This window comes from Pan paniscus, chromosome 6 (genome assembly GCF_029289425.2).
Source record: "Pan paniscus chromosome 6, NHGRI_mPanPan1-v2.0_pri, whole genome shotgun sequence".
Classification (NCBI taxonomy): domain Eukaryota; kingdom Metazoa; phylum Chordata; class Mammalia; order Primates; family Hominidae; genus Pan; species Pan paniscus.
The window spans coordinates 144585107-144608571 of record NC_073255.2 but is presented as its reverse complement, the minus strand read 5'-3'; the positions used below and the strand labels follow the sequence as shown (position 1 = coordinate 144608571).

Sequence of the window (23465 nt, the reverse complement as noted above, 5' to 3'; positions counted from 1 at the left end):
TTTAGCAAATTACAAACCAGTGAAGAGTAGTAAGTCCACTTCAATCAGAATATAGTATGTTTATATTAGCATGAAGAGTAAGTCCACTTCAGTCAGAATATAGTATGTTTATATATGCTTAACATCAACATACTAATTTGACGGCTAATCTAATGAAGAAATATCTTTGAGTACTCATGCACTTTTTTCATGTACTCATAATACGGGGCATTTTCAAAAAATGAAAGACGTAACTGTAGAGTTTTCCCAAAAAGATTACAAAAGATACTCTTCCAATATATTAGTCAGAACAAAGCCTTCGGCAGTTCCGTATACTTCATACAGCCTCTTACTGACTTTAAAAGATATGTTCAAATATCTCTTCCATTTACATTTCAGTGGTATCTAATTAGTATCTACATGATAATTTTGAGCAAGTAGTTTTTACAAGGCAAAATGAATACAGTTTCTTACAGTCTTTGCAACAGATATTTCCCCAAATACTGTATTATACTCTGAATAAACATGCCAATGAAGAAATATGACATTCAACTTGATGGTTTTAATCTTTTAGAAGTGAACTTACTTTTACTGTAGAAAGTTGTATCAATATAAACATGGAAAATTCTGCATTCTCCCAGATGTGCCAAAACATAAAAATTCATCTAGGCAAAATAGTATTTATGCTTCCATTTTATTGTTTTTAAGAATTAAACTGCCACCTCAGTAGTCTTAAGAGCAATATAATGAAACATACATACATTTAATTTAGACTTATGTCCATCATAGCTTCAAAGGCTTCCCTGAAATAAGGCTGGGATTCACATCTTTTTCCGTAAGGAAAGAAACACTAACAGTAATTTTGTTATCCTTCTACCCACCCACCCTCATTCAAACAATTGATGAATTCAAGTCTAACACGATTTAAAACTTTTGTCTGCTACAACATTCATCTGATATGCCTCCCTGCATAACATAGATTTCTTAAACCTAATTGAAAATAAATCATTTTTTTAAAACTCTACAAGGGTTCTCTTAATTCAAAATTTTATCATGATACTGATTTTCTCGTCCAATACATAGGCTAAGTGGTTTCTTACCACATTCAACTCTAGTGACTTTTAATAAAAGCAGGATAGCTCTTCATAAATAGTTGAGAAGCTCTAAAGTGATTTTGGCTATTTTCTTATTACATGGAACAAAGAATGGTTTGGATTTTTAACAGTAATATTTTAATAGCTCCTAAACAGGGGGATGAAAAGGAATCAAGTTTGCACCAGTCCAAGTACCTACAGTAATATGATAGAAGCACTCACCACCATTTCACACTATCACTCCCATGCTTTTAATAACAAGCATTTCTCACTAGAAATATTGCATTAACACTGGACTTTCAAACTGCTAAATGTAGAAAATCACTTGCCTGACTTAAAACAAAGAAGTTTATTAGTTATTTTTGGCCAGTCAAGGTTGAAACGGCCATTTTGTTATTTCTAACTTCTGCTCTAGGGTTCGGAAATGATTTTGCATCTGATCATTCAAGATGAGAATTTGTTTCACCTGTACCTGACAGAATAAAATGGTAAATTAGCAATCAGATCACCCTTTGTCAAAAGAAGTATGTTCTAAATGTATACACTACAAACTATCTAATAAATGATATCTGCATACTACATATTTCATGTTTTATTATGCACCATTTTAGTGGGGAGGAAAAACTTCACAGGGATTTATTCAAAGGATATAAATAATATCCTAAGAATGTTGATTTATACATACGAGTTCTGTATAAACTGTTAAGTGGTCATCTTAGCTAAACTATAACAAGCCCCTATAATGTAAAAGCTGACTCGAAAGGCACCATGTAAAGCACTGAAATCCACAATTTAGCTGTTATTTCCTCTTCTCCAATACAAAATTATCTGGTAGTCTTCACTGTTGACTCCATGCTAAAATGTTCCAAATTCAGACTGCTTTACAGACAAAAGGAATAGGAAATAAAAGTTTCTAAATTTCAAGTTAGAGGAAAAATCCTATCACACAGCAATGAAACCTGAGCAAATGCAAATTTGTGATTACAAGAATATGTCCTTCATTAATATATTATGCAAATTCCTCCATGGCATTCAAACTGTAGTTGAAAATCCTATAAACAAGAACCCACTTAAACACAGCATCAAACTCTACCATGAAATGAAGAATTACATAAAGCCTATTCAGCCCTATTCAGTTTAAGACAATGAACAAAACGGAACACATTTCATCTAAAGAACACCATTTAAACCCATTTAAACAGTTCTATAAAATAATGTTACTTAAGATCAGTATGTGTGGTGCATATGTGATTCCGACCATTCAGTAAAAAAGCATTAATGAGTAACAGCATTCCCCCACCAGCTTGAAGCCTGTAGAGTTGATTATTTTGGCCATCTCTTTCCAAATAATTAGTAATGTCTTTTAACATTACGAACAAATATATCTTAGTACTAGAATTCCAATGTATTTTGGTGCTCCTGAGGCTGCCTAAAAATGAAAAGGCATCCAAGTGAAGTGCATTGTATACTTACTATACCTCGAAACCTCAACATTTCAGTGCCTAAAATGTGAAATAATTCTCTATCATTTAACAGTCTGCCTTACAGCAAATTCTAGTAGATTTTTACTTTTAGGATTTTATTATAACTTTGGGAAATTAGTGGTAAAACATATGGTTTAAAAAACAGTATGTGGCTGCACTTAAATTCACATAAAAATAGCATTTTTACAACCATATTGAAATTTAATCCTTTTACACAGGTTAACAAAATGTATCACAAGAAAAACTAAACGTTGGGTTTAACAAAACAAAACTTTTGAAGTAAAACAATGAAAAATTTTTTCCAATTTTTTACAAATGGTCACCTCTGGGTCAATTTACTAAACTAGGGGAACAAAGAGATGTTAAAATATAGCTGTGCTCAACTGAGCCACTTATCTGTACTACAGTATGGTACTTGAAATCAATCTTAAGGTCAAGATTTAAAACCATTTTAAGAAACAAGACCCTATGTGTTTTATACTACCTCGGTAAGAGGTACTCTTCCTTCCCAAAACAGTCAAAGCTTAATTAAAAGACTGACTATACATAAGTTTTTTTCCCCCTCATATCTTCCGTTCAAAATACTATTATCATTGGTAATACGGTCTATATCTCGTCTGATCTGGATGATGTGGTCCAGGAAGTGGGGTTTGAGAAGGCGGACCCTGCAATCGTGGAGGAGGTGGTGGCCCTCTTGGTGCAGGCCATATACCAGGACTCATTCCCCCTGGTTGTGTAAATGGAGGGCTCAGAGTTCCTTGATCTTCAGTGAACTGGGGTAATGAGTTAGGATTATAATGGTGAGGAGGGGGTGCAGTTACAGGTGGACCACCATGTTGAGGTGGGGGAGGTCCTGGAGGAGGATGATTCATATAAGGTGGCATCTGGGCAATAATATGTCCAGGGGGAGGGGTTATTGGTGGTGGAGCAGAGGTCATTGGTGGAGGTGGAGCTTGGCTATATACCAAGTGAGGAGTACCTGCAGCCTGGGGAGGATGTGGCATTGGATGGCTTATTGGTGGTGGAGGAGGTGGGGGTGGTGCATAATGTTGCTGTGGAGGCATAATATGATGAGGGTGCGATACCACTGGTTGACCCTGATATTCAGGATGATGGTGAGCAGGTGCTGGGGCAGGAGGTGGTGGTTCTCTAGCACCTGAATTTGAGTCATCCTGAATAGGGACGGTTATTAAATTGCTGTGTTTTCTTGTTGAAATACGAAAGGTTTCCTGACTGACCGATCGAGGTGGAGGTGGAGCCATGGACAATTCTGCTGGAGGAGCACGAATATCCTCGTGTGGCTGATTATAGTGCTCATGTGGCACATGTTGCAAAGGAGGTGGTGGCATCATGATGTGCTGCTTTGGCGGAATATGGCTCATATGGTGCTTGTCTGGTGGCATTATAAAACGCTCAGGGATTTCAGTTGGTGGTGGGGCAATAGGAGGATGAACATTTTCAAGTGAAGCACGGGTAACAGGTTTTCCAGCTCTCATATGGCGATGGTTGATATGAGCCTGTAAGTCTCTCTGAGACAAATATGTTCTCTTGCACCCTTGAACAATGCTACACATGAAGAGAGAACCTCGTGTACACTGCTCAATTCGCTGCACAGGATCACTACAGCTAAATTAGAAGGGAAAAAAATGTGATTTACTAAAAGAGAATACAAAAAATTATGTAATTTTCAAAAATATGCCTGTTTTTAAAATTTGACTGTTACATAAAACATAGCAAAAGTCCACAATTAGAAGTTACAGTTATTCTATGCAAACCTTTAATCTTCCCTACTTTGTTGTCTGTTAGCCATTAAGATAGGCATTTCTGTCAACTTCACAACTCCTAATATCAAACGGTATGTTTCAAGAAGAGACCTCATTCTTTCCAAGGCCTAGAATTTATCCAGTTTTCTCAAACAATTGTACCTTCTGCATCCATTTGCCAAAAAACCCAGCAAGAAAAAAACCAACGGGTAGATTACTTACAATCATGGAATTCAAACTTGTATGGTATTATTGAGTGATAACTGTTTGTTGAGCAAATAATACTAAGTGGAAAACAGTAGAAGACACTGCAAGGACTACAACAAGTAACATCAGCCTCATCATTAGGGTTCTTAACATTAAACAAACTATTTCAATCCAAGCCTTGACTACTAAAAGTCCTTTAAAGAAGGGTTTTTTCTGAACTGTCAGACAAATTTACACTTTGCTAACTTTCTAATTTGTGAGCACTAAATTTAACTTAACATTTTCTTAAAAACTCAGGGTCAAAATTATAACTTTTTTCATTTACCATATTTAATCCATAATTGCCATTACAGCTTTCTTGACACAGTGGGGAAAGAGGACTGAAATAGGAATCTGAAGATCTTGGGATCTGGTATTGGCTCAGTAATTTGAAGTCACTGAACCATTTTTGAGTTTGTTTCTTCATTTATACAATGAGGTTAAAGTATCTACCTACTTCACAATGTTTTTATATCTATTTCATATTACCTAAAAGAATATTAATATCAAATGAAACAATGAAAGTGACAGTATTTAATCCCCAATTAAGCACTATATATAAATATATGTGTGTATACATATATAAGCAATTATCATTGAATATGTGTGTCAGGTCATTTGACACTATACTAAATGGCTCTATACTCTTGATTTTGAGTTGTGTCTATCTTTCCATCCTTACTATAAGGCTGGCACTCCTTACTGATGTTATTATGCTTCCCTTTAGTGGCCATCTGGCACACTTTTTGCTTCTAGTTCACTGTAAACTCCGAACTATCTCCACCTTAACAAGATGTGAAGCACTTTCTCTTGGGTGGTGCTTAAGAACAGTAATATATACTGTTTAACTCTGACTGCCATTTCTTCACTTCCTGATCTGGGTCTGTTAATCCAGATAGGCTTCTGTCCTAAAATTGCTACTAAGGACCACATAAGTGAGGTGTGACATTTAGTACTTTGTTACATTTAAGTCCATTAGTAAGGTTAGTACATTAGAATATTCAGTACATTAGTTACATTTAGTACCTTGGGAAGTAATTTCTTTAAACAATAAGTACCTTTTAATTTCCTTTTAATACTTATACAAAAGAGGAAACCTTTAAAAGTCCTCTAAATAATGTTTTATCACATCTGAAATCCTTTATCCCGATGAAGCAATTAAATTTACTATGTAACTTAAAATGAATGTATACCATGCCGAAAAATTAGGCCTGAGAGAAAACACCCAAAAAACAAGTGATATGTATTTCTAATGTCTTAATTCTTCTGAATTATAATTCAATAAACAAAATATTTTTTAAATTCATAGAACAAATGTTATAATCTGTTACTTTAAAATGCTAATAAAAACATGCCAAGAGAATTAGTTGTCACTGAGCTGTTAATAAATCACCCCTCTCTCTCCTGGTGACGTCAAATTTTCCTACACCATAAAAGGGAATCATTGCTGACAAGTGTCCACAGCTTTGTTATCAATCAATACCACAAATCTTGGTGTAGCTTTAAGCACAGGTTATAAGTGATCTAAGAAGCCTATGGCTACTCCAAGCAAGTATCTTTCATTCTTTCTTAAGCCTTCCTTATCAAGGATTCTGAACTGATATAAAAATTCTTATTCTGTTTTCTTCAAGACCATCCCAAAATGGACCTAGCTTTTTATAACTTGTTTGAGACTATGTAATGATGGTGTTCTAAGATATACTCCAAATACAATAATCAGATTTGAAAGTAACAAGAGCTTATATATACAGTGCTTACTATATGCCAGCTACTATATATATGTATCTGTGTACATATGTTATATATATATAAAACCTCATTTAATCCTAAAAATACCTCAAGGAGGTAGGTACTATTATCAGTCTCATTTTATCAATAAAGAATAGCCTATGACAGTAAAAACAGCTAATAAATAGCAGAACAAGGATTCGAACCCAGGAATTCTAATTCTGGAGTCTTTGCTCTCAATATATCTTAATACTTCTTTAATGTCCCATTTAAAAAAGTAACTTTTTTGTTTATAATAATACTTCTATAATGGCAAAGAGATTTCATTTTGACCAATTTGAGTTGACTGATAGTGGCTACCTTGCCCTATATTAAAGAGAAACCTAACGCAAGCTGGGCTCACAGAAAAAGATTAGCCATGTCTGTATGTTTCATTTCCTGCCTGATTTACATCACTCCCTAACCTTTAATCCAACTTATAAATCATTGCACTAAAACTTTATTATTTAAAAAAGGTAATGATAATCTTATCTTACCCTGGACACATCTTATCTCCCTTTTTTTCATGTAAAATAGCACAGTCATAGCAAAAAACATGCTTGCATGGAATCTGTAAACAAAGACGTATTACAGTTAAGCATATTAGAACTTATAATATTTTTAAAATACATATATATATAGTAACCTATACATAAGGCTTAGAAGACACTTGAGAATACCTGTTAAAATGAACATTTATTAAGTACTAATTATAATAACCTTTTTCAATCACAAAGCCTTTTGAGAACATGACAAAAACTATGGCTCTTTTCCCAATAAATGTACACACATGCATTTGCTTATACTTTCTGGAGGTGTAAACCCTATAAATTTCACCCATGGTCCCCACACGTTTTTTTCCTTTTTTTTAAGAAACAGATCTTGCTCTGTTGCCCAGGCTGGAGTCCAGTGGTGTGATCACAGCTCACTGTAACCTCAAACTCCTGGCTGATGTTCCCACCTCAGCCTCCAGAATAGCGAGGAACACAGGTGTGTGCCACCACACCAGGCTAATTATTTTATTTTATTGTACAGACAGGGTCTCACTAAATTGTCCAGGCTGGTCCCAAACTCCTGGCCTCTGGCAATCCTCCCACCTCAGCCTCCCAAAGCCCTGGGATTATAGGTGTGAGCCACCACACCCAGCCCCCTGCAGGTCAAAAACTCCTGAAGAATACTTTTAATTATGTGGGTTTTTTTTTTTAAATCTTGTTTCTCCTGAAACTATTCCAATGCAGTAAAATAACAAGTATGTCCTATATTTAACGTAAGCAGCATCTTCCTCTGGTAGTTTTAAGTTAATTAACTAATAAAAATCTAAAAATCAATCAGAAGGATACATTAAATGTTAGAACCACATTTTTAAATTCACAGCCTGTTACTATTTCTTTACTATGATGTTCAGCAAAGCAACAGTGCATAATCCACGCCATCTACCATCACAGGTATGTTATTGAATTCAATTTTTTTTTCTAAAGGCAAATGCAAAACTATCTTTTCTGGAGGGAAGAAATGTGAAAATTACTATAAAATTACAGTTAGGATTGTAAAATTTTTTAAATGATTATAATTCAATTTTCAGAAATAATAATTACTATTAAGCCTCTCTGAGTCTCAGGAAAAAAAGAGAAATTATAAATATTATTAATGTAGTTTTATGTAAAAAATTGTGGCCTTCAAAAATAAGCAGTTTTGTTCTATTTATTAAGAAACAAAAATTTCCTTAATAAACTAGAATAACTGTAAATTCACTGGTATCAAACACTCCAAAGAAATTAGTTTTCAGAAATTATTCTAATTTTCAGTTTTATTTAATATTTTATAAGAATTCAACAATTTGTCAAGATAATCATATTAAATTCATAGTATTCCAATACTTCCCTTAGTTATTTCATACTTATTTAAAATTTCGCAAACTTAGTCATTAAACAATGATAAACCTATCTAAATTTCAGAACCCCACCTCTATGCAAATGCTTACTTACAAAAACAATATTTAATTATACTTACCATTCTCCCATAGATTTTAATAGGCAATCCACACTTGTCACAGAAATGAACTGGTGTATCATCCTTTTCACCTAAGATGTTTATCTGTTGAAATGATATAATTAAAATTACCTTCTTATACAATTCTAAAGATTGTATCTACACAATGAATCGGTCAATATTTTATAAAAGTTATTAAAACAATTAGAAATAGAAGCCTCTTGGTATAATCTCCATTTATTCCCCACCATTAGCTGTGATACCATTAGTTTTTCTTCTTAGTGTTAACAGTTATTGATTTTACTGAAAATTACTTCAAATTATTCTTGAAAATAGAGTATTAACAAATGATTTGTATGTGCTGAAAATCATAGTTATAATAAGTTCATAACATTCTTAATGTATTGTGCATTACTCCAATAAAACATTTTAAGTATTTAATACTTAAAATATTTTATTGTTATAATACAATTTTTCACTTTTAATTATACCTGAAAGTCCCAAAAAAGGTGTCCAGGAAATCTTCGCTGATTTGCAAACAGCTCACCCCCTTTACAGTCATACCGTTCTTCTTCATTATAATCAAATCCTTCTGAGAAAAAAAAAGTATTGCCCATTAACTTTCCAAATCTCAAATTTCATTTTGGAAGCACATATACATGGCAAAATAGACCTTTTCACTAAAAAGCTCATCTGATGCCTTTCAAAGCTTTTCTAAGAATAAGACAATCAAGATTACTTTAAAACAACAGTTAGAAGTGATCTTGGTGATCTAGTCCAACTCTTTTACTTCATTATTGAGAATATTACTGTATGGAGACTCATAATAACTCAACATATAGAAGATAAGTGGCAAAGCCAGGAACAGACCTCAGATCTCTTGACTCCCATTCAAATGCTCTTATCAATTCATGAAACTATTTCTAATGTAAAACTTTACTGATTACTGATGATCATGCTTGTTGCACAAATTTTTAAGATATTGATCACCATTTATTCTAGTCTAGCTACAAAAATGGTATGCTAAGAGACTGATTTTATTGCCAATAGCATAATGAAAACATAAAGCATTCTATGGATTTTATTAGCAAACAACTTATCCTCTTCTTTAGCCCTAAAATGAGTGATTTAGACACTTTAACATATTCATATTTCATCCTGTCAATTAAAACCACTCCCTGATTAATTACCCAAACAACAGGAGCCATATCGTATTCTCATGTATCCTTTCCTACAATGCATTTATCAATATCAATAAACTTAAGATATATGAAGATGAAAGGGGCTCAATTTCTCTGGCCTAATTAAAAAGTTGATGGCAATCTTCTCATCTCCTACAAAAGAACAGAAAACCAATCAACAGTCTGATGGGAATTCTAGGTAGAATCCAATTACCTAAAGTAAAGCTGAGCAGACAAATATATCCCTCCAAGGAGCCAGGCTTCTCACGACTCTTTTGGCCCTAGAACTGGTAAACAGAGTAGCCAAGCACACAAGTTTTAACTTTACCCACATGACTAAATTACAGCACCTATACACAGACACAGACACAGACACACACACACAGAGAGACACATTCACATTAACACACAAACAATGATGCAAGAAGTTTTTGAAGCTGATAGACACTTCAGTGTACTGCTATTTAATTACTGCCAATACGAATGTATAATCCAAAGTCAGGATGCTCTTATAAGTTACACCTGAGTGTTCCTAGGCTCCTATATCACCCATTTACACCTTAGAAAAGCTGGTGTGATCTAAAATTCAAAATAAGGGAACTCAATTTTTCTTTTCTTTTTTTTGAGACAGAGTCTCACTCTGTCCCCCAGGTTGGAGTGCAGTGGTGCAATCTCCGCTCACTGCAAGCTCCACCTCCCAGGTTCACGCCATTCTCCTGCCTCGGCCTCCCGAGTAGCCGGGACTACAGGCGCCCGCTACCACACCCAGCTAATTTTTTGTATTTTTAGTAGAGACGAGGTTTCACTGTGTTAGCCAGGATGGTCTCAATCTCCTGACCTCATGACCCGCCCGTCTCAGCCTCCCAAAGTGCTGGGAAAACAGGCGTGAGCCACCACACCTGGCAGAAACTCAATTTTTCAAACCAGAAAATTATTGAGATAACAGCCAAGGAAATTAGGAGCACATTATCATTTTTCAGAGTAGTTCCACCTGTACTCCCATCATTAAACTATATATATTTTGATGGATGCCTAGGAAAACAACAATCAAAAACAAACTTATTTTACTCCAAAATCCGAGAGGGAAAGGAGAGAAAAGGATTTTGGCTTTTCTGCATTGTTTGAACTATTAAAGAATGTATTTGTACACTAACGTGTTGTTTTAAAAAACTATTTTTTTAAACAAAGCCAAAGCAGGAGTGACCCTAAATTAGAGGTAGTGCAACAGCAGCCCTAGGTTATTACTAACACGATTTCTAACATTTTGACTTGAAATATACTTGTTTAGATGGCAGAGGAACCCTACGATAAAAGAAACCATAATGTATGTTGTAACTAAAGCAGTTTGATTCTACAAAATAAATACAGACAAATTGCTGGAATAGAACAGAAAGTCTAGAAATACAAAAAAATACTTTTAATACAGGGGTCCCCCAACTCCCAGGCCTTGGACCAGTACCCTTGGCCTGTTAGGAATGCGGCCACACAGCAGGAGGTGAGGGAAGGGCTAGGGAGCATTACCACTTGACCTCTGCCTCCGCCTCCCGTCAGATCAGCAGCCTCATTAGATTCTCATAGGAACGCAAAACCTATTGTGAACCGTGCAAGAGAGGGATCTAGGTTGGTGCTCCTTACGAGAATCTAACTAATGCAACAGTTGCATCCCGAAACCACTCCCCGCACCCTGCCATCACTCTCCATCTGTGGAAAAACTGTCTTCCACGAAAACAGTCCTGGTGCCAAAAAGATTAGGGACTGCTGCTTTAACATATATAAGATAACAGTAAAATCCCTATTCAGCAAGGAAAAGAGTTGGGACAATGTTTCGAGGGAAAAAAAAAAAAGCCAGATCCCACCTTTTTTCCCCTTAATAACCATAAATGTTCTAAAGCAGTATCAGTGAACTTTTTCTGTGAAATGCTAAATAGTGAATATTTACGCTTTGTGGACCATATGGTCTCAATCACAATTACTCAACTCTACCATTATAGTGTGAAAGCCCCCATAGATAATACTTAAATGAATGAGCATAGCTGTGTTCCAATAAAATTGTTTATAAAAACAGGGCTACATTTGGCCCACAGACATAGTTTGCTAACCTGTAATCAAGGGTAAGATGGAAAAACTCTTTTATACTGGTGAAATAGGGGAAGGCCTTTCAAATAATGTCACAAAACCCAGCAGTCATAAAAGCAAAGACTGGATATCTGACTATATAGAATCTTCAAGATTCTCTGCAATAACTGTAATCCCAGCACTTTGGGAGGCCGACGCGGGCGGATCATGAGGTCAGGAGATCGAGACCATCCTGGCTAACACAGTGAAACCCCGTCTCCACTAAAAATACAAAAATTAGCTGGGCGTGGTGGTGGGCACCTGTAGTCCCAGCTACTCCGGAGGCTGAGGCAGGAGAATGGCATGAACCTGGGAGGCAGAGCTTGCAGTGAGCCGAGATCCCGCCACTGCACTCCAGCCTGGGTGACAGCGCAAGACTCTGTCTCAAAAAAGATTCTCTGCAATAAATATTTTGTATACAAAATTCAAAAGACAAATGAATATATACAATATAGGCCAGGCACAGTGGCTCACGCCTGTAATCCCAGCACCTTGGGAGGCTAAGGCAAGAGGACTGTTGAGTCCAGGAGTTCAAAACCAGCCTGGGCAACATAGCAAGACCCCATGACTACAAAAATTAAATATAAAAAATTAGCCAGGCAGGTGGGGTGCACCTGTAGTCCCAGCTCCTCACAGGAGACTGAGGTGGAAAGATCACTTGAGCCTGGACTATCGAGCCATGATCCCACCACTGCATTCCAGCCCAGGCAACAGAGTAAGACTCAGTCTCAAAAAAACAAAAACAAACAAACAAACAAAAATATATATATACACACACGCACATACATAACATATAACAAAAACCCTATTAATTTACAAAGAACTCAGAAGAAAGGATCTAAACAAGAATGATCAATACTATGAAAAAATATACACTCTTTCATAATTAAAATAAATTTACATCAAAACAAAAATTTTAAAAGGTTTCTAGTACTCAGTATTGGTGTATGGGAGTAAAAACTAACATACCTTTTTATTATTTTTTTTTTAATTCCAAAGACTTTAAAACTACAAATTTGGATATTTTAAAACTTGACAGATACTGTGGATTTTAGAGTTTGACAAGTACTGTCAAATTGCTCTTAAAAAAAAAAAAAGGCCAAATCTGTGCAAAGTACAAATTCTACAAAGTATACATACTAAACTGTATGTCCAAGAATATTTGGTGCAACGTTTTTTGTAACAGAAAAAACTGGAAAAACTGTTAAATAAATTATGGTATATCTATAAATACCCAAACCTATTTTTTTAATGAGGTACATCTGTATGTACTGATAAGAAAAAAATCTCAAATGCATATTACATGAAAAAATGGCAACTACACATAAAAAATTAATACTTTTGTATAAAAAAGTCAACAGGGATTATCTTTGGATAGAAGGATTTTACTTTTAATGTTATGCTTTCTGCAATACTGTTGAGATTATTGAACAATGGGCAGTATTGCTTTCAACAACAAAAGGAACCAAATCAAAAAATATTTATAAAGGAAAATAAAAATACAATGTGCTACAATGAGAAGTCAAACAAGGTTGAAGAATGAATAGAATATGTAAGACAAAAAGAGGTAGCTATAAGATCACACAGACTGTCCGAGGCAATCAGATAAAACAGAAAGAGTGTTGGACCTATTAGTTAAACAAATTACCTTCATCACCAGGTGGAGCCTTTGCAGGCATCCTGTTTATAGTTCTTTGAGTTCGCGGTGCAGGTTTCGCTTTGTTTGCTTGTTTGGAGATGAGCTTTATAGGAATTCGTCTGCGAACATCAAGACCACCCAAGGATCCAGAACTATTAGTGCCTTGTAACTCATTGTCTGTGTTAGGAAAAAAAAGTTGTAATTTCTTTTAGTTTTTCTTTTTAAAGATTATTCTGCCACAGGTATTAAAACAACATACCTAACATTATCAAGGTTAAAGATCTGGGTTCTGATTTTCAATATTACATTAAGTTTAACTGCTAATTTTATTTATTTTGGATCAACACTTAAGGCAATGCTTTTTAACCCCTTTTGAGATACGGAATCCTTTAAGAAATTGATAAAAGTTATAGGACCTCTCCCTAGAAAAGTGAATAAAATTTTTCACATAATTCCAGAGAAGTTTACAGAAACATGAAACCATTAATGAACCCAAGAACCATTGTCTTGAACTACAAGAGAATTTTTTAAAAGAAAAAGAGTAAGAAGGAGAAAAAGAACGAAAACCATCCCTGTCTCCATGTCTGATCATCAAGCATGCAAAGCAGAAAATAAATTTAGTAAACTGAACTTACTAATACTGATGAAGGCAAAATTAAATAATGCATTTGAAAATGAAGTTAAGAAATGTGATTATTCCTTAAGCGCAAAATAATTATTCTAAAAATCATTCAGAAATATAGTAAAAATCATTATACCATTTAGTAGTAAAAACATGCAATAATGTATTTGTGCTATAACATGTGACTGAGTTCTTAGTCGGCACTGTAATGGAAAATTATAATTTAAGAGGATGCAAAGTTCCTATACTACAACTAGGTCTAAACAAGTGTCACTTTCTAGTCCCTGGAGTCTTTGCTTGTTATTGTCTATAGAATAAATTAAGTCTTGTCCCATGAGTAACAGGAGTATTATTTCATAGAACTGACTCCATCTAAAGCTTAAGAGTTACCTTTTTTCAAGTAGATGAAAATATATAATACAGAAAATATTTAACTTGACCTACTAAAGACAAGAAGGAAAATGCTTAAAATAGGAAATACAAATAACGTATTTTTTAATTTGTAGTGTTTTAAACATGACAAGTTATTGAACAAGGTTGTATAACTGCCCCTGCAGGAAATATTACAGTCAAGACTGATAGCCAAACCAACCACATTAAATTCAGCAAAGCCAAATTTGGAAGTAGTAAGCTAGTACCAATGGCCTCCAAGGCTACTAGGATTACAGACACACACTAAGTTCACATTCATTTGCACTTTTTCTGAACAAAATATCCAACAAAATTAAAAATGGGTCCATAACGATTATTTTAATCTACTTACTACTCTTATAACAGCTAATCCTAAAACAAAGAGGGGTGGAATTACATGGTTAGCTAGAATCTTGAGTTAGGGTTAACCCAACTTGATCAGCTTTCAACACTTCATTAAATAGACTCACAAGCTGATTAATGTATTTGATCTGTTTTCATTGTAGTTGCTTATGTATGTAAAAGTACTTACAAGCAATGCATTGGCCAAAAGAAATATGAATGACTTTTTTCCTTGCTCAAAAAGTATTCCTGACATTCCAATGAACTAAAAAGCAAGTCGTTGTAGACATATAATCAGTTCAATGCTGTCCCTCAAATATTAAATATTCAAATATCAAAATGGTTTAATCGTTTTACCTTTGTGAATAATGAAAATACCAACACTTCATTACAAGTCCTTTTCACACCATCCTGAACACTTGAGGTCTCTACTGTTGCTTGCATAGTCTACCACTTTCAAGAGCTGGCTGGCCCTTCCCACTCTGCTTCACAGATTCAAGTTCATGAGGTACAGCATTTAATAATGATAACATTCTGGGTTTCTTTGGGACTTTTTTGCTTTTTGTTGTTTTTAAATTAAGAATCAGAGCATAAAGCACTATTTCCTTTTGAATACAGTAACAAATTATAAAGTCCTTAACAACAAAAATTTCTTAGATATTACATAGAAAGTGACTAAGGACTACTGGCCACTTCAGATAAATTCACTTTAAAAAGGCACAACACTTCCATATCATATAGTTTAAAAAAGATTGGGGATTTTTTATCTTGAATAAAAGGAACCAACAAATATTTTACAAAATCTGGGATCTTTTACAAAATCTGGGATACAGTTACAGAAGTGCTAATTCTTAGAATGACCAAAGAATAAATCCAGTGTTAATGGGGAGCCCCTTGGAGTAATTTTTCTGGCAAGATTCTATTAGAACACCTTCATTTTCACATTTGAATGTTTCGGTATGATCATAAAATGGGTCATTTTTGCATAATGTTCAAGGGTTTCATCTGTTTCCCCAAGGACCTCTTAATCCTTTAATATTACAATTATTCTTTTGAGATGCCTATCCTGTCATGATTCTTCAATTATCTAGCTAAGTGGCATTTCCTCATTTGTCAAAGCCTTTGTGATTTAAACAATTATCAAATTCATGTTTACGAATTTCATGAAAACCAGAATCTTCTACAAGGTTTATAATTTTATTTCACAATCAGTGCACAGTATTTGATACTGTCTTCTGATACTAAACATCAAAGAGATTGATTGATTTAAAAAAAATAAAATAGGTAAGAAGCTAGTGTTAAGCAGAAGGGACATCTGAGAGGGAACTAATTTTTTAAGTGGTCAGCTCATTCGTGAGTATTTTCATGTTAAGATGAGTTTTACTTCCTTAGGCAATCTCTAAACTTCAAGAATTAAGATAATAAACACTCTTTACACTCACCCCTATTATGATTTCCTAACATAATAGCCTCTAAACTATGGCAGGAACTTGACTCATAATTCCAGTAGTGGGCTCAAATAAGAATTACTTTCCTAAAGTTGAATGTTTGCTATTCTAACATCAAAATCCCAGTTTCAACTCTATAAATTCCCAAACACTGGAATTCTTTAGAGCCTCGTTCTAGGCCGGCTTCTCCTCTGAACACACCCTTCTTAAGTGGTCTCATCTGTCCTCATGCTTTAAAATACCAGCTATAAATAAAAGTACTAACTTCCAAATACGTATTTTCAGTGCAGATCTTTCCTCTCATCTCCACTTGGCATCTCTCCTGTGTCTCAGTAGTTATCTCACACTAGCAGTCCAAGACCAAACACTTGTTCCCAAATTCCCGTCTCACCTCTACAAAAAAAGATTGTTTTCTGCCCCAAGTTTTCCTCAACTCAATAATGGACCCTACCTAGTTGCTCAAACCAAAAGCCTAGGCATTTCTCCTTTCTTTCACATTCCTTCAAACACCACCAGAGTATTTACTGAAGCTGCCCATTCTCCTTCATTTTCACCAAACCAACCTTCCCTTCCCGTCTACTGCAATCAGCTATTTTCCATCATTCTTACCTCCCTCTCTTACACCATTCTTCATAGAACAGCCTATTATATTTTTTAAGAGACTGTGTTCCTCCTCCACTTCTGTTCAATGGCTTCATATTCACTTAAATTAAAATTCAAACGTTTACCACGGCTTTCAATGACCTGAATGATGTGCCTGCTGCCCTCCTTTCCAATCTCACTTCAGGACTCCTATCCTCTGGCTATTAGGAGGCTGCAGCTGACTTCACTGTATCTTCCTACCTCAGTGCCTTCGCACTTGCTGGAAATGCTCTTCCTCTTGCTTTTTTCCCAGGGCTGGGTTCTTCTCATCCATCAGATCTTAGCTTCCACAAAGACCATTCCTAACAACCCTCTCTGAAATTTCGTCCTATCAATCTCTCCACAGCACTCGTTTATTTTCTTCAAAATAATCCGCAAACATTAAAAAAATAATAAATTTTTAAAAAAAGAACGTATTGTCTGTGTTCCTCCATAAAACAGAAGTTCTATCACGGACCTGGTCCGTCTCGTTTACCATTCCATCTTCCATCTCCCGACCTATAGATATCTGCATGTATCTTGCATAAATAAACATACACACCTACATAAATAAACATACACACCTAATTATATAACCAAGTAGACATCTGATGAGTGAGGACAACTCAATACTCAAGAAAAAGCCTTTTTTTCTCTATTTGTGATACGGTCGCTATAAATGTATGGGGCACATAACTCCAAGAAGCACTCATTCAATATCCAAGAACCACAAAGAAGCAAAAGCCAGAAAATACATAACAAAGGGTGGAGCCACTCTTACTTGGAGAAAAGTATGAGAATGCCTTGATTTTAAACTCTTCTTTGTAAATACCCTCAAATGATGAGTAAGGACCTCAGCTGAAGCGCGGGGCATGCTTTTGGTTTAGGTAGAAAAACTGCTCCGAGTTTGATTCCAAAAACTCTATCAGACTCCCTTCTTTCACCCCTCTAGTCCATAAAGGATCGGAGAGACGACAGGAGGTGACCACTGCAGCACCCGCCCAAAGCTGACTGAGACAGCAGGAAGTCTCCAACCCATTCTCGCCCGTCCACTCCCAGCGTAAAGAGGATTCCGCGACTCGGAGACCGCAATCTACCCGCCAGTCTCCATAACGTAGGCCAGAGCAGCTGGGCTAAATAAAACAGAGCCGGGGCTCTCCCTTCCCAAAGGCCTACATCGCCCACTGGTCCGGGCTCGGAGCTCAGCAGAACCAGAGTAGGAGCGGTTGTTGCCGGCACGGAGGAGGTAGGTACCACACCAGACGGTAGGCCAGGAAACCGCAGGCCCCTGCCGGGCACAGGAAGGCATCTGTGAGATTTCTTCTCACTGCCACACCCTAGTGTTGTGGGGCGAGCGTAATCCCTTTTGCCTGCTGGGCGACCAGCCCCAGGCCGGCCAAGGGGGCATGGAACTGGGACCCCCACTGCCTCCGCCTCCTTACCAGTGTGATCCATGATTCGGCTCGCAGAGCACAGTGGGAGCGGAAGTCAACCGCGCCGGAGTCGCAGCGAGCGCTTGCGCACTGCCTTCCGGAGGCCGGGAGGCGGAAGTCCAAGCAGGTTGTCCCAATTTTGGCCTGCAAAGACTTCCTTCTCTCGCCTCTACTACCCAACTCCTGTGAGGGACTCAGGCATAGTTCGGGCGGAGGCAGAAAGAGCGAGCGCGCGAAGAACTTCGGTATCGAGGTTGCTAAGGCTTCTCCTCATGTGCTTCAAGAGAAAGTAGACTTTAACTGTGGAAAGGACACCAGGGGGACCGGGGAAGGGGAGAGCAGTGGTAAAAATGAGCCAGAAGCATATAAGGCGACTGCCCGCCCCCGCGGAGAGCTGCCTTCTGGGACTTGTAGTGCGCGGGGCCCCCGTAGCCGGCTGGCTGCGCAGGCTCGGCCGTTGCGCTGGCCCCACCCCGGCGGGCGGAGTAACGGTTTGGAATCCCCCGGGGTCAGCGAGCGCTTGTTTCCTCCGCCTGGTGTAGCAAAAGTGTAAACACGGGCGCTCCGGAAGGCGCCCTCCAGTGGGAGGTTGCTCAGGGGATGGCGGAGCTGTGAAACTCGCAGCTAGAAGGAAAGTCTCAACGCTTATTGTCTAAATTTTGCTTTGTCGTGACGAGCTACCTAGACCCACGCAGAGCTAACTTGGTATATGCCCCGGTTCCCATCTCTTAAGTCTCTTTACAGTTGAAACACGTTTATAATGCTTGACTGCCACTCACTTTCTAGGGAGAGCGCTTGTGACGCTACGAACCTCTCGAACACCTGACGACTGGGCGCCAGGGCCGGATGGAGGGTGGAGAGCCAGTGCGGCGCAGCTGCCTCCTCTTAACGGGGACACCTTGCAGGAATGTGCGGAGTGGAGCTAACGGGAGCGGATAGAAACCGAGGGAGGGGAAGAGAGCGCGAAGGCTTGGCCGGAAGGAGAGGTTAAAAAGGAAAGGCCTAAAATGAGGAAGAGAGTTACCACAACAAGCAGTACCTAGTTCCAGTTCTTGGTCCCAGGAGTTTGTGGTTGTTGCTGCTTTCATCTTCCTCAGCGAACACAAAAGGAAAGTGCCAAGGGGCGATTCCTAGGACCTTCAGTGCAGTCTCCACCTTGCGGACTTGGCTCATTTGTGTCCACTCCTTTCTCCAGCCTTTTACACTTGATGCTCTTGGATGAATAGAAAGGAGCACAATTAATGGAAAACACAAGCTTGGGAGTCAAGGGATTTGGGTTCTATTCTTGTCCTCCGTTGGTGACGACATCATTACCTTGGGTTATTCAAGCTTTCAGTGCCAGAGTTCCTATATCAATAAAAGATTATTACATTGACCTCTTAGAGAAATGTTTTCATGGTACTGAATTGCAAATAAAGTATGTGTAGCAATGTGTTGTATCTTTGTAGTTGTACGGTATTATCTGTGAATCATGCTGTGATGATCAGTGCGATTTAAGTGCACCATGTTATTTGGTGATTATTTTCCTGAGATCTTGTAAAAGATTTTTCCGCTCTATATATGCAGCTTTATAAACAAGTTTTTAGGTACATTCACAACTAAGGACATTTGTGAATCAAAATTACCCCTGCTTTTTTTAAATGTAAAGTCCTGTATTGCTAGGTGGTTTTCAAGATGCTTTCAGTTTCTGGGATTATTGTTTTGGGCATTGGGGCTTGCCTAACCTTTTTCCCATACCTCCCTATTTTTCTAAATACAGTGTTGATATAGTCAGGCATTTTTCACCAATTTGGGTTTTTTTTAAAAAAAAGTTTTCACTTAGAAAGTACTTCTTTTTCATATTAAAAAAAATTTTTTTTAGAGATGGGGCAGCCCAAACTGGAGTACAATGGCACAATCATAGCTCACTGCATCCTTGGACTCCCGGGCTCAAGGGGTCCTTATGCCTCAGCCTCCGGAGTAGCTGGCACTACAGATGCTCATCACCACCACTGGCTTTGATTTTTTTGTTCTATCATACTTAGCCTATCAGCTAACGGTTAACCTTCAGATTCATGGAAATCCAGGTTCAGAATAGTATTATTAATGTCTGCTGATGCTAATATTTAAATAATTAGATTAAAAAGAGCTTTCAAATTGTATTTTATATAATTTAACCTGTAAGTTAGAAGTTTTGTTGGCATTTTATGGTGCATCAAGAAAATTTACTGAGAGAAGAGGTACTTATTTTAGATCTGATAAAATGTTAAACATTTGTTTGATTTGATTTGACATCTCTTACTTTCAGGCATTGCTTTAGCATCTGTGGTCTGTATTTACCCCCTTAATTGTGGTTGCCTTGAATTACCAATGCAGTAGCAGTGTGATAAATTAATTTCTTTACCTATGTTTTATTACTGCCCTCTAGTATCTCTTTTCAGGGACCAGCGTGCTGTAACCAGTCACAATTTCTTTATCAAGAGTTGCCATTAATATTTATTTATAGAGCATAAGGTTTATATTGCTTATGTATAAGTTATATATAGTTTAGGTGCTGACCTAAGGTTTATAAAAGTGAAAACTTATTGTAATGGGCAGTCTGAAGCACTGAGGAGCACCTTTTTATCTTACTGGCAAGACCATCTACTACCTATGAATTATAAGGTAGTGGTCTCCAAGATGTTTTGATAGCCTCCCATTTACATAGTTACTGTTTATGCTATGAGAAAAGTAAGAGGGGTATCAGAGAGCTTGTTTTCCCCAATAGCCTATTACGGACTCCTCAGTACCAAGTAAGGACAAAAACCTTCATCTCCTAACACACTTTCAACTGTATCCCACTGAGTGCCTGCCTAGGACTGCATAAGGCAAAAGCTGTATAAATAATGGCCCCTACTTCAAGGATCCTACAGGATATCATTTTTAGAAATATGTGAAGATCTATATAATTTAGTTCTAAGTGTTGAGAGGAAATTCAGTGCTACCTACATTTAGATAAAGTAGTGGGACTGAGAGTAGTTAGGTTGGCTTTATGGAGGGATTTAAGCTGAGCCTTATGTGAATGGATAAAATTTGGAGAGGAGGAGAGCAATAAAAGGCATATCACACAGAGAAAAGCAAGGGCACAGATGTGAGAATTGTATGGTTTCTATAGAGGACAGTGAAGAGCTTTATTTGTACTCTTGATCCATGTTTGGGAGTTCTGAAAAAATAAGTTATTATGGAGCACCTTGAAAAAGTAAGATTTCAGAGTAACAGTAAAGAAATAGAGCAGTTAACAAAACCCAGCATAATATATTCATAGAAACAATATAATCCAGCAAAATATATTCAAAAACAATGAGCAGATCTTAACTTGGGGTGGGGAGATGAATCAGTTGATGAACAATCAGTCAGAATTAAAGTGTAATACTATTACACCTAGACCAAGAACAATTGACCAGGAAGCCAGAGATACCTATGATAGCCAAAATGCCATGAAGTATGAATGAATTGTTAGTAAAAAAAAAAAAAACGGATCCAGGTAGTGTCCAGTATATGTTAATACGTTTGATAAGCAGAAATGGAAAAGGCAGTAAAATATCCTGGTTAGATATATGCCTTATCAAGCTATGGCAGCCAGCTTTTCAAACACCGTCAAAAACTGGGCAAGAGGCAGATTCAGAGAATAAGAGGGAAATAGACTGTAAAAACAGAATGTTGCTGATTGAAAGCATTGTCCCGTTCCTGTCTCGAAGGAGATTACATTCTCGTTGAGGCCTGGCAATATATGTACTCATTTGAAAAGGAACCTTTTGATCTAGAGAGGTCCTGCAGCCTTCCTTCTTTCTGAGAAGGACAATTTTGTAGTGGATATCCTTTGAGCTGGATAGACCTGTCCCTCCCTACAGCTTCTTTGCTAATATAATTGCCTCCAGTTCACTCCTAAAAGAATGCTTAAGGTATTAAACTGCTCTGTAGTAAACAATTAGTCTGTATATTGTTTCCTAAACTTAAGAAGGCTTTTGTTCAAGGGCCCCTGACCCTAACCTCAGCTGCCACTCCATGCCAGTTGAAAAAGGCTTTCAGCCTTCCTTGGTGCTATGGTTTGAATGAAGGTATTCCTCCAAAATTCATATGTTGGAACTTAAACCCCAAGGTGGTGATATTAAGAGGTAGGGCCTTTTGGGAAGTGATTTAGCTGTGAGGGCTTTGCTGTCATGAATGGTATTGCCGTTAGAGTCTTCAGAGAGCTGCCTGTGAGCCATGTGAGGACAGAGCGTTCATCCCTTCCAGTATATAAGCAACAGGGTGCTCATCTCGGAAGCAGAGAGCCCTCACAAGACACTAAATCTGCTGACACCTTGATCATGGACTTCCCAGCCTCCAGAACTGTAAGAAATAAATGTTTATTGTTTATAAATTACGCAGTCTCAGGTATTTTGTTACAGCAGTACAAACAGACTAAAACACCTGGTCCACTTAGTTTGTAAGTAGATCCTGTTACTGTTAAATAAATGTTTCTGTCAGAAATACATTCTACATCATAGTCCAGTACATAAACTCACAACATCTAAGCATATATGTAAGTGTCATGAAACTATACTTACCCTTTCTATATGCAGTTCTCTCTGCTATTTTTATTCTGTCCCTTTAAAAAAAAATGTTGGTTATAATACACTAAAATAATGTCAAAGTGCACTAATTGGTTATAATTCAAGTTTGAAAACCACTGCTTTATAGCTCCCATGATGTTTTGAAGAGCTTTTTGTATTGGTCAGGGTTCTCTAGAGGGACAGAACTAATAGGATAGATAGATCCTATTATTATTAAATTATTAAATATCCTATTATTATTAAAGGGGACTTTAATTATTAACTCACACAATCACAAGGTCTCACAATAGGCCATCTGTAAGCTGAGGAGGAAGGAGAGCCAGTCCAAGCCCCAAAACTGAAGAACTTGGAATCCGATGTTTGAGGGTAGGAAGCATCCAGCACGGGAGAAAGATGTAGGCTGGGAGGCTAGGCCAGTCTTGTCTTTTCACATTTTTCTGCCTGCTTTATATATTCTAACCACCCTGGCAGCTGATCAGATGGTGCCCACCCAGATTAAGTGTGGGTCTGCCTTTCCCAGCCCACTGACTCAAATGTTAATCTCCTTTGGCAACACCCTCACAGACACACCCAGGATCAATATTTTGCATCCTTCAATCAAGTTGACCCTCAGCACTAACCATCATAAGTCTACTACTTGTCAGCTTGAACCCATACACATCTCCTGAGATCACACATCATCTTCAAATAAAGACAATAATAAGGTCATAATTACATCTAACATAATAAAACCATCCTTTGTACAAACGGAAACGCA

At 37.2% G+C, this 23465-nt stretch overlaps 1 protein-coding gene and 1 long non-coding RNA gene across 5 annotated transcripts; one reads left to right on the top strand and one right to left on the bottom strand.

Moving 5' to 3' along the window:
- Nucleotides 1-526: 526 nt before the first annotated feature.
- On the bottom strand, nt 527-18621 carry CBLL1 (Cbl proto-oncogene like 1). Of its 4 annotated transcripts, none has more exons than XM_003811209.6 (6): nt 18144-18621; nt 13267-13434; nt 8814-8914; nt 8344-8427; nt 6831-6904; nt 527-4183 (listed from the first exon to the last, which is right to left on the bottom strand). In XM_003811209.6, the coding sequence occupies exons 1-6, from the start codon at nt 18154-18156 to the stop codon at nt 3148-3150; spliced, it is 1476 nt and encodes a 491-aa protein (XP_003811257.1). In that variant the 5' UTR covers nt 18157-18621; the 3' UTR covers nt 527-3147. The 4 variants fall into 4 exon arrangements, with proteins under 4 accessions (XP_003811257.1, XP_008961821.1, XP_008961822.1 ...); XM_008963573.5 differs by having other exon boundaries at nt 8814-8911; nt 18144-18279; XM_008963574.6 differs by lacking the exon at nt 18144-18621 and adding an exon at nt 17483-17942.
- On the top strand, nt 18252-19573 carry LOC103784907 (uncharacterized). The gene is made up of 2 exons (XR_610589.6): nt 18252-18387; nt 18921-19573. It is a non-coding gene; the product is annotated as an uncharacterized LOC103784907 (long non-coding RNA).
- Nucleotides 19574-23465: the final 3892 nt, after the last annotated feature.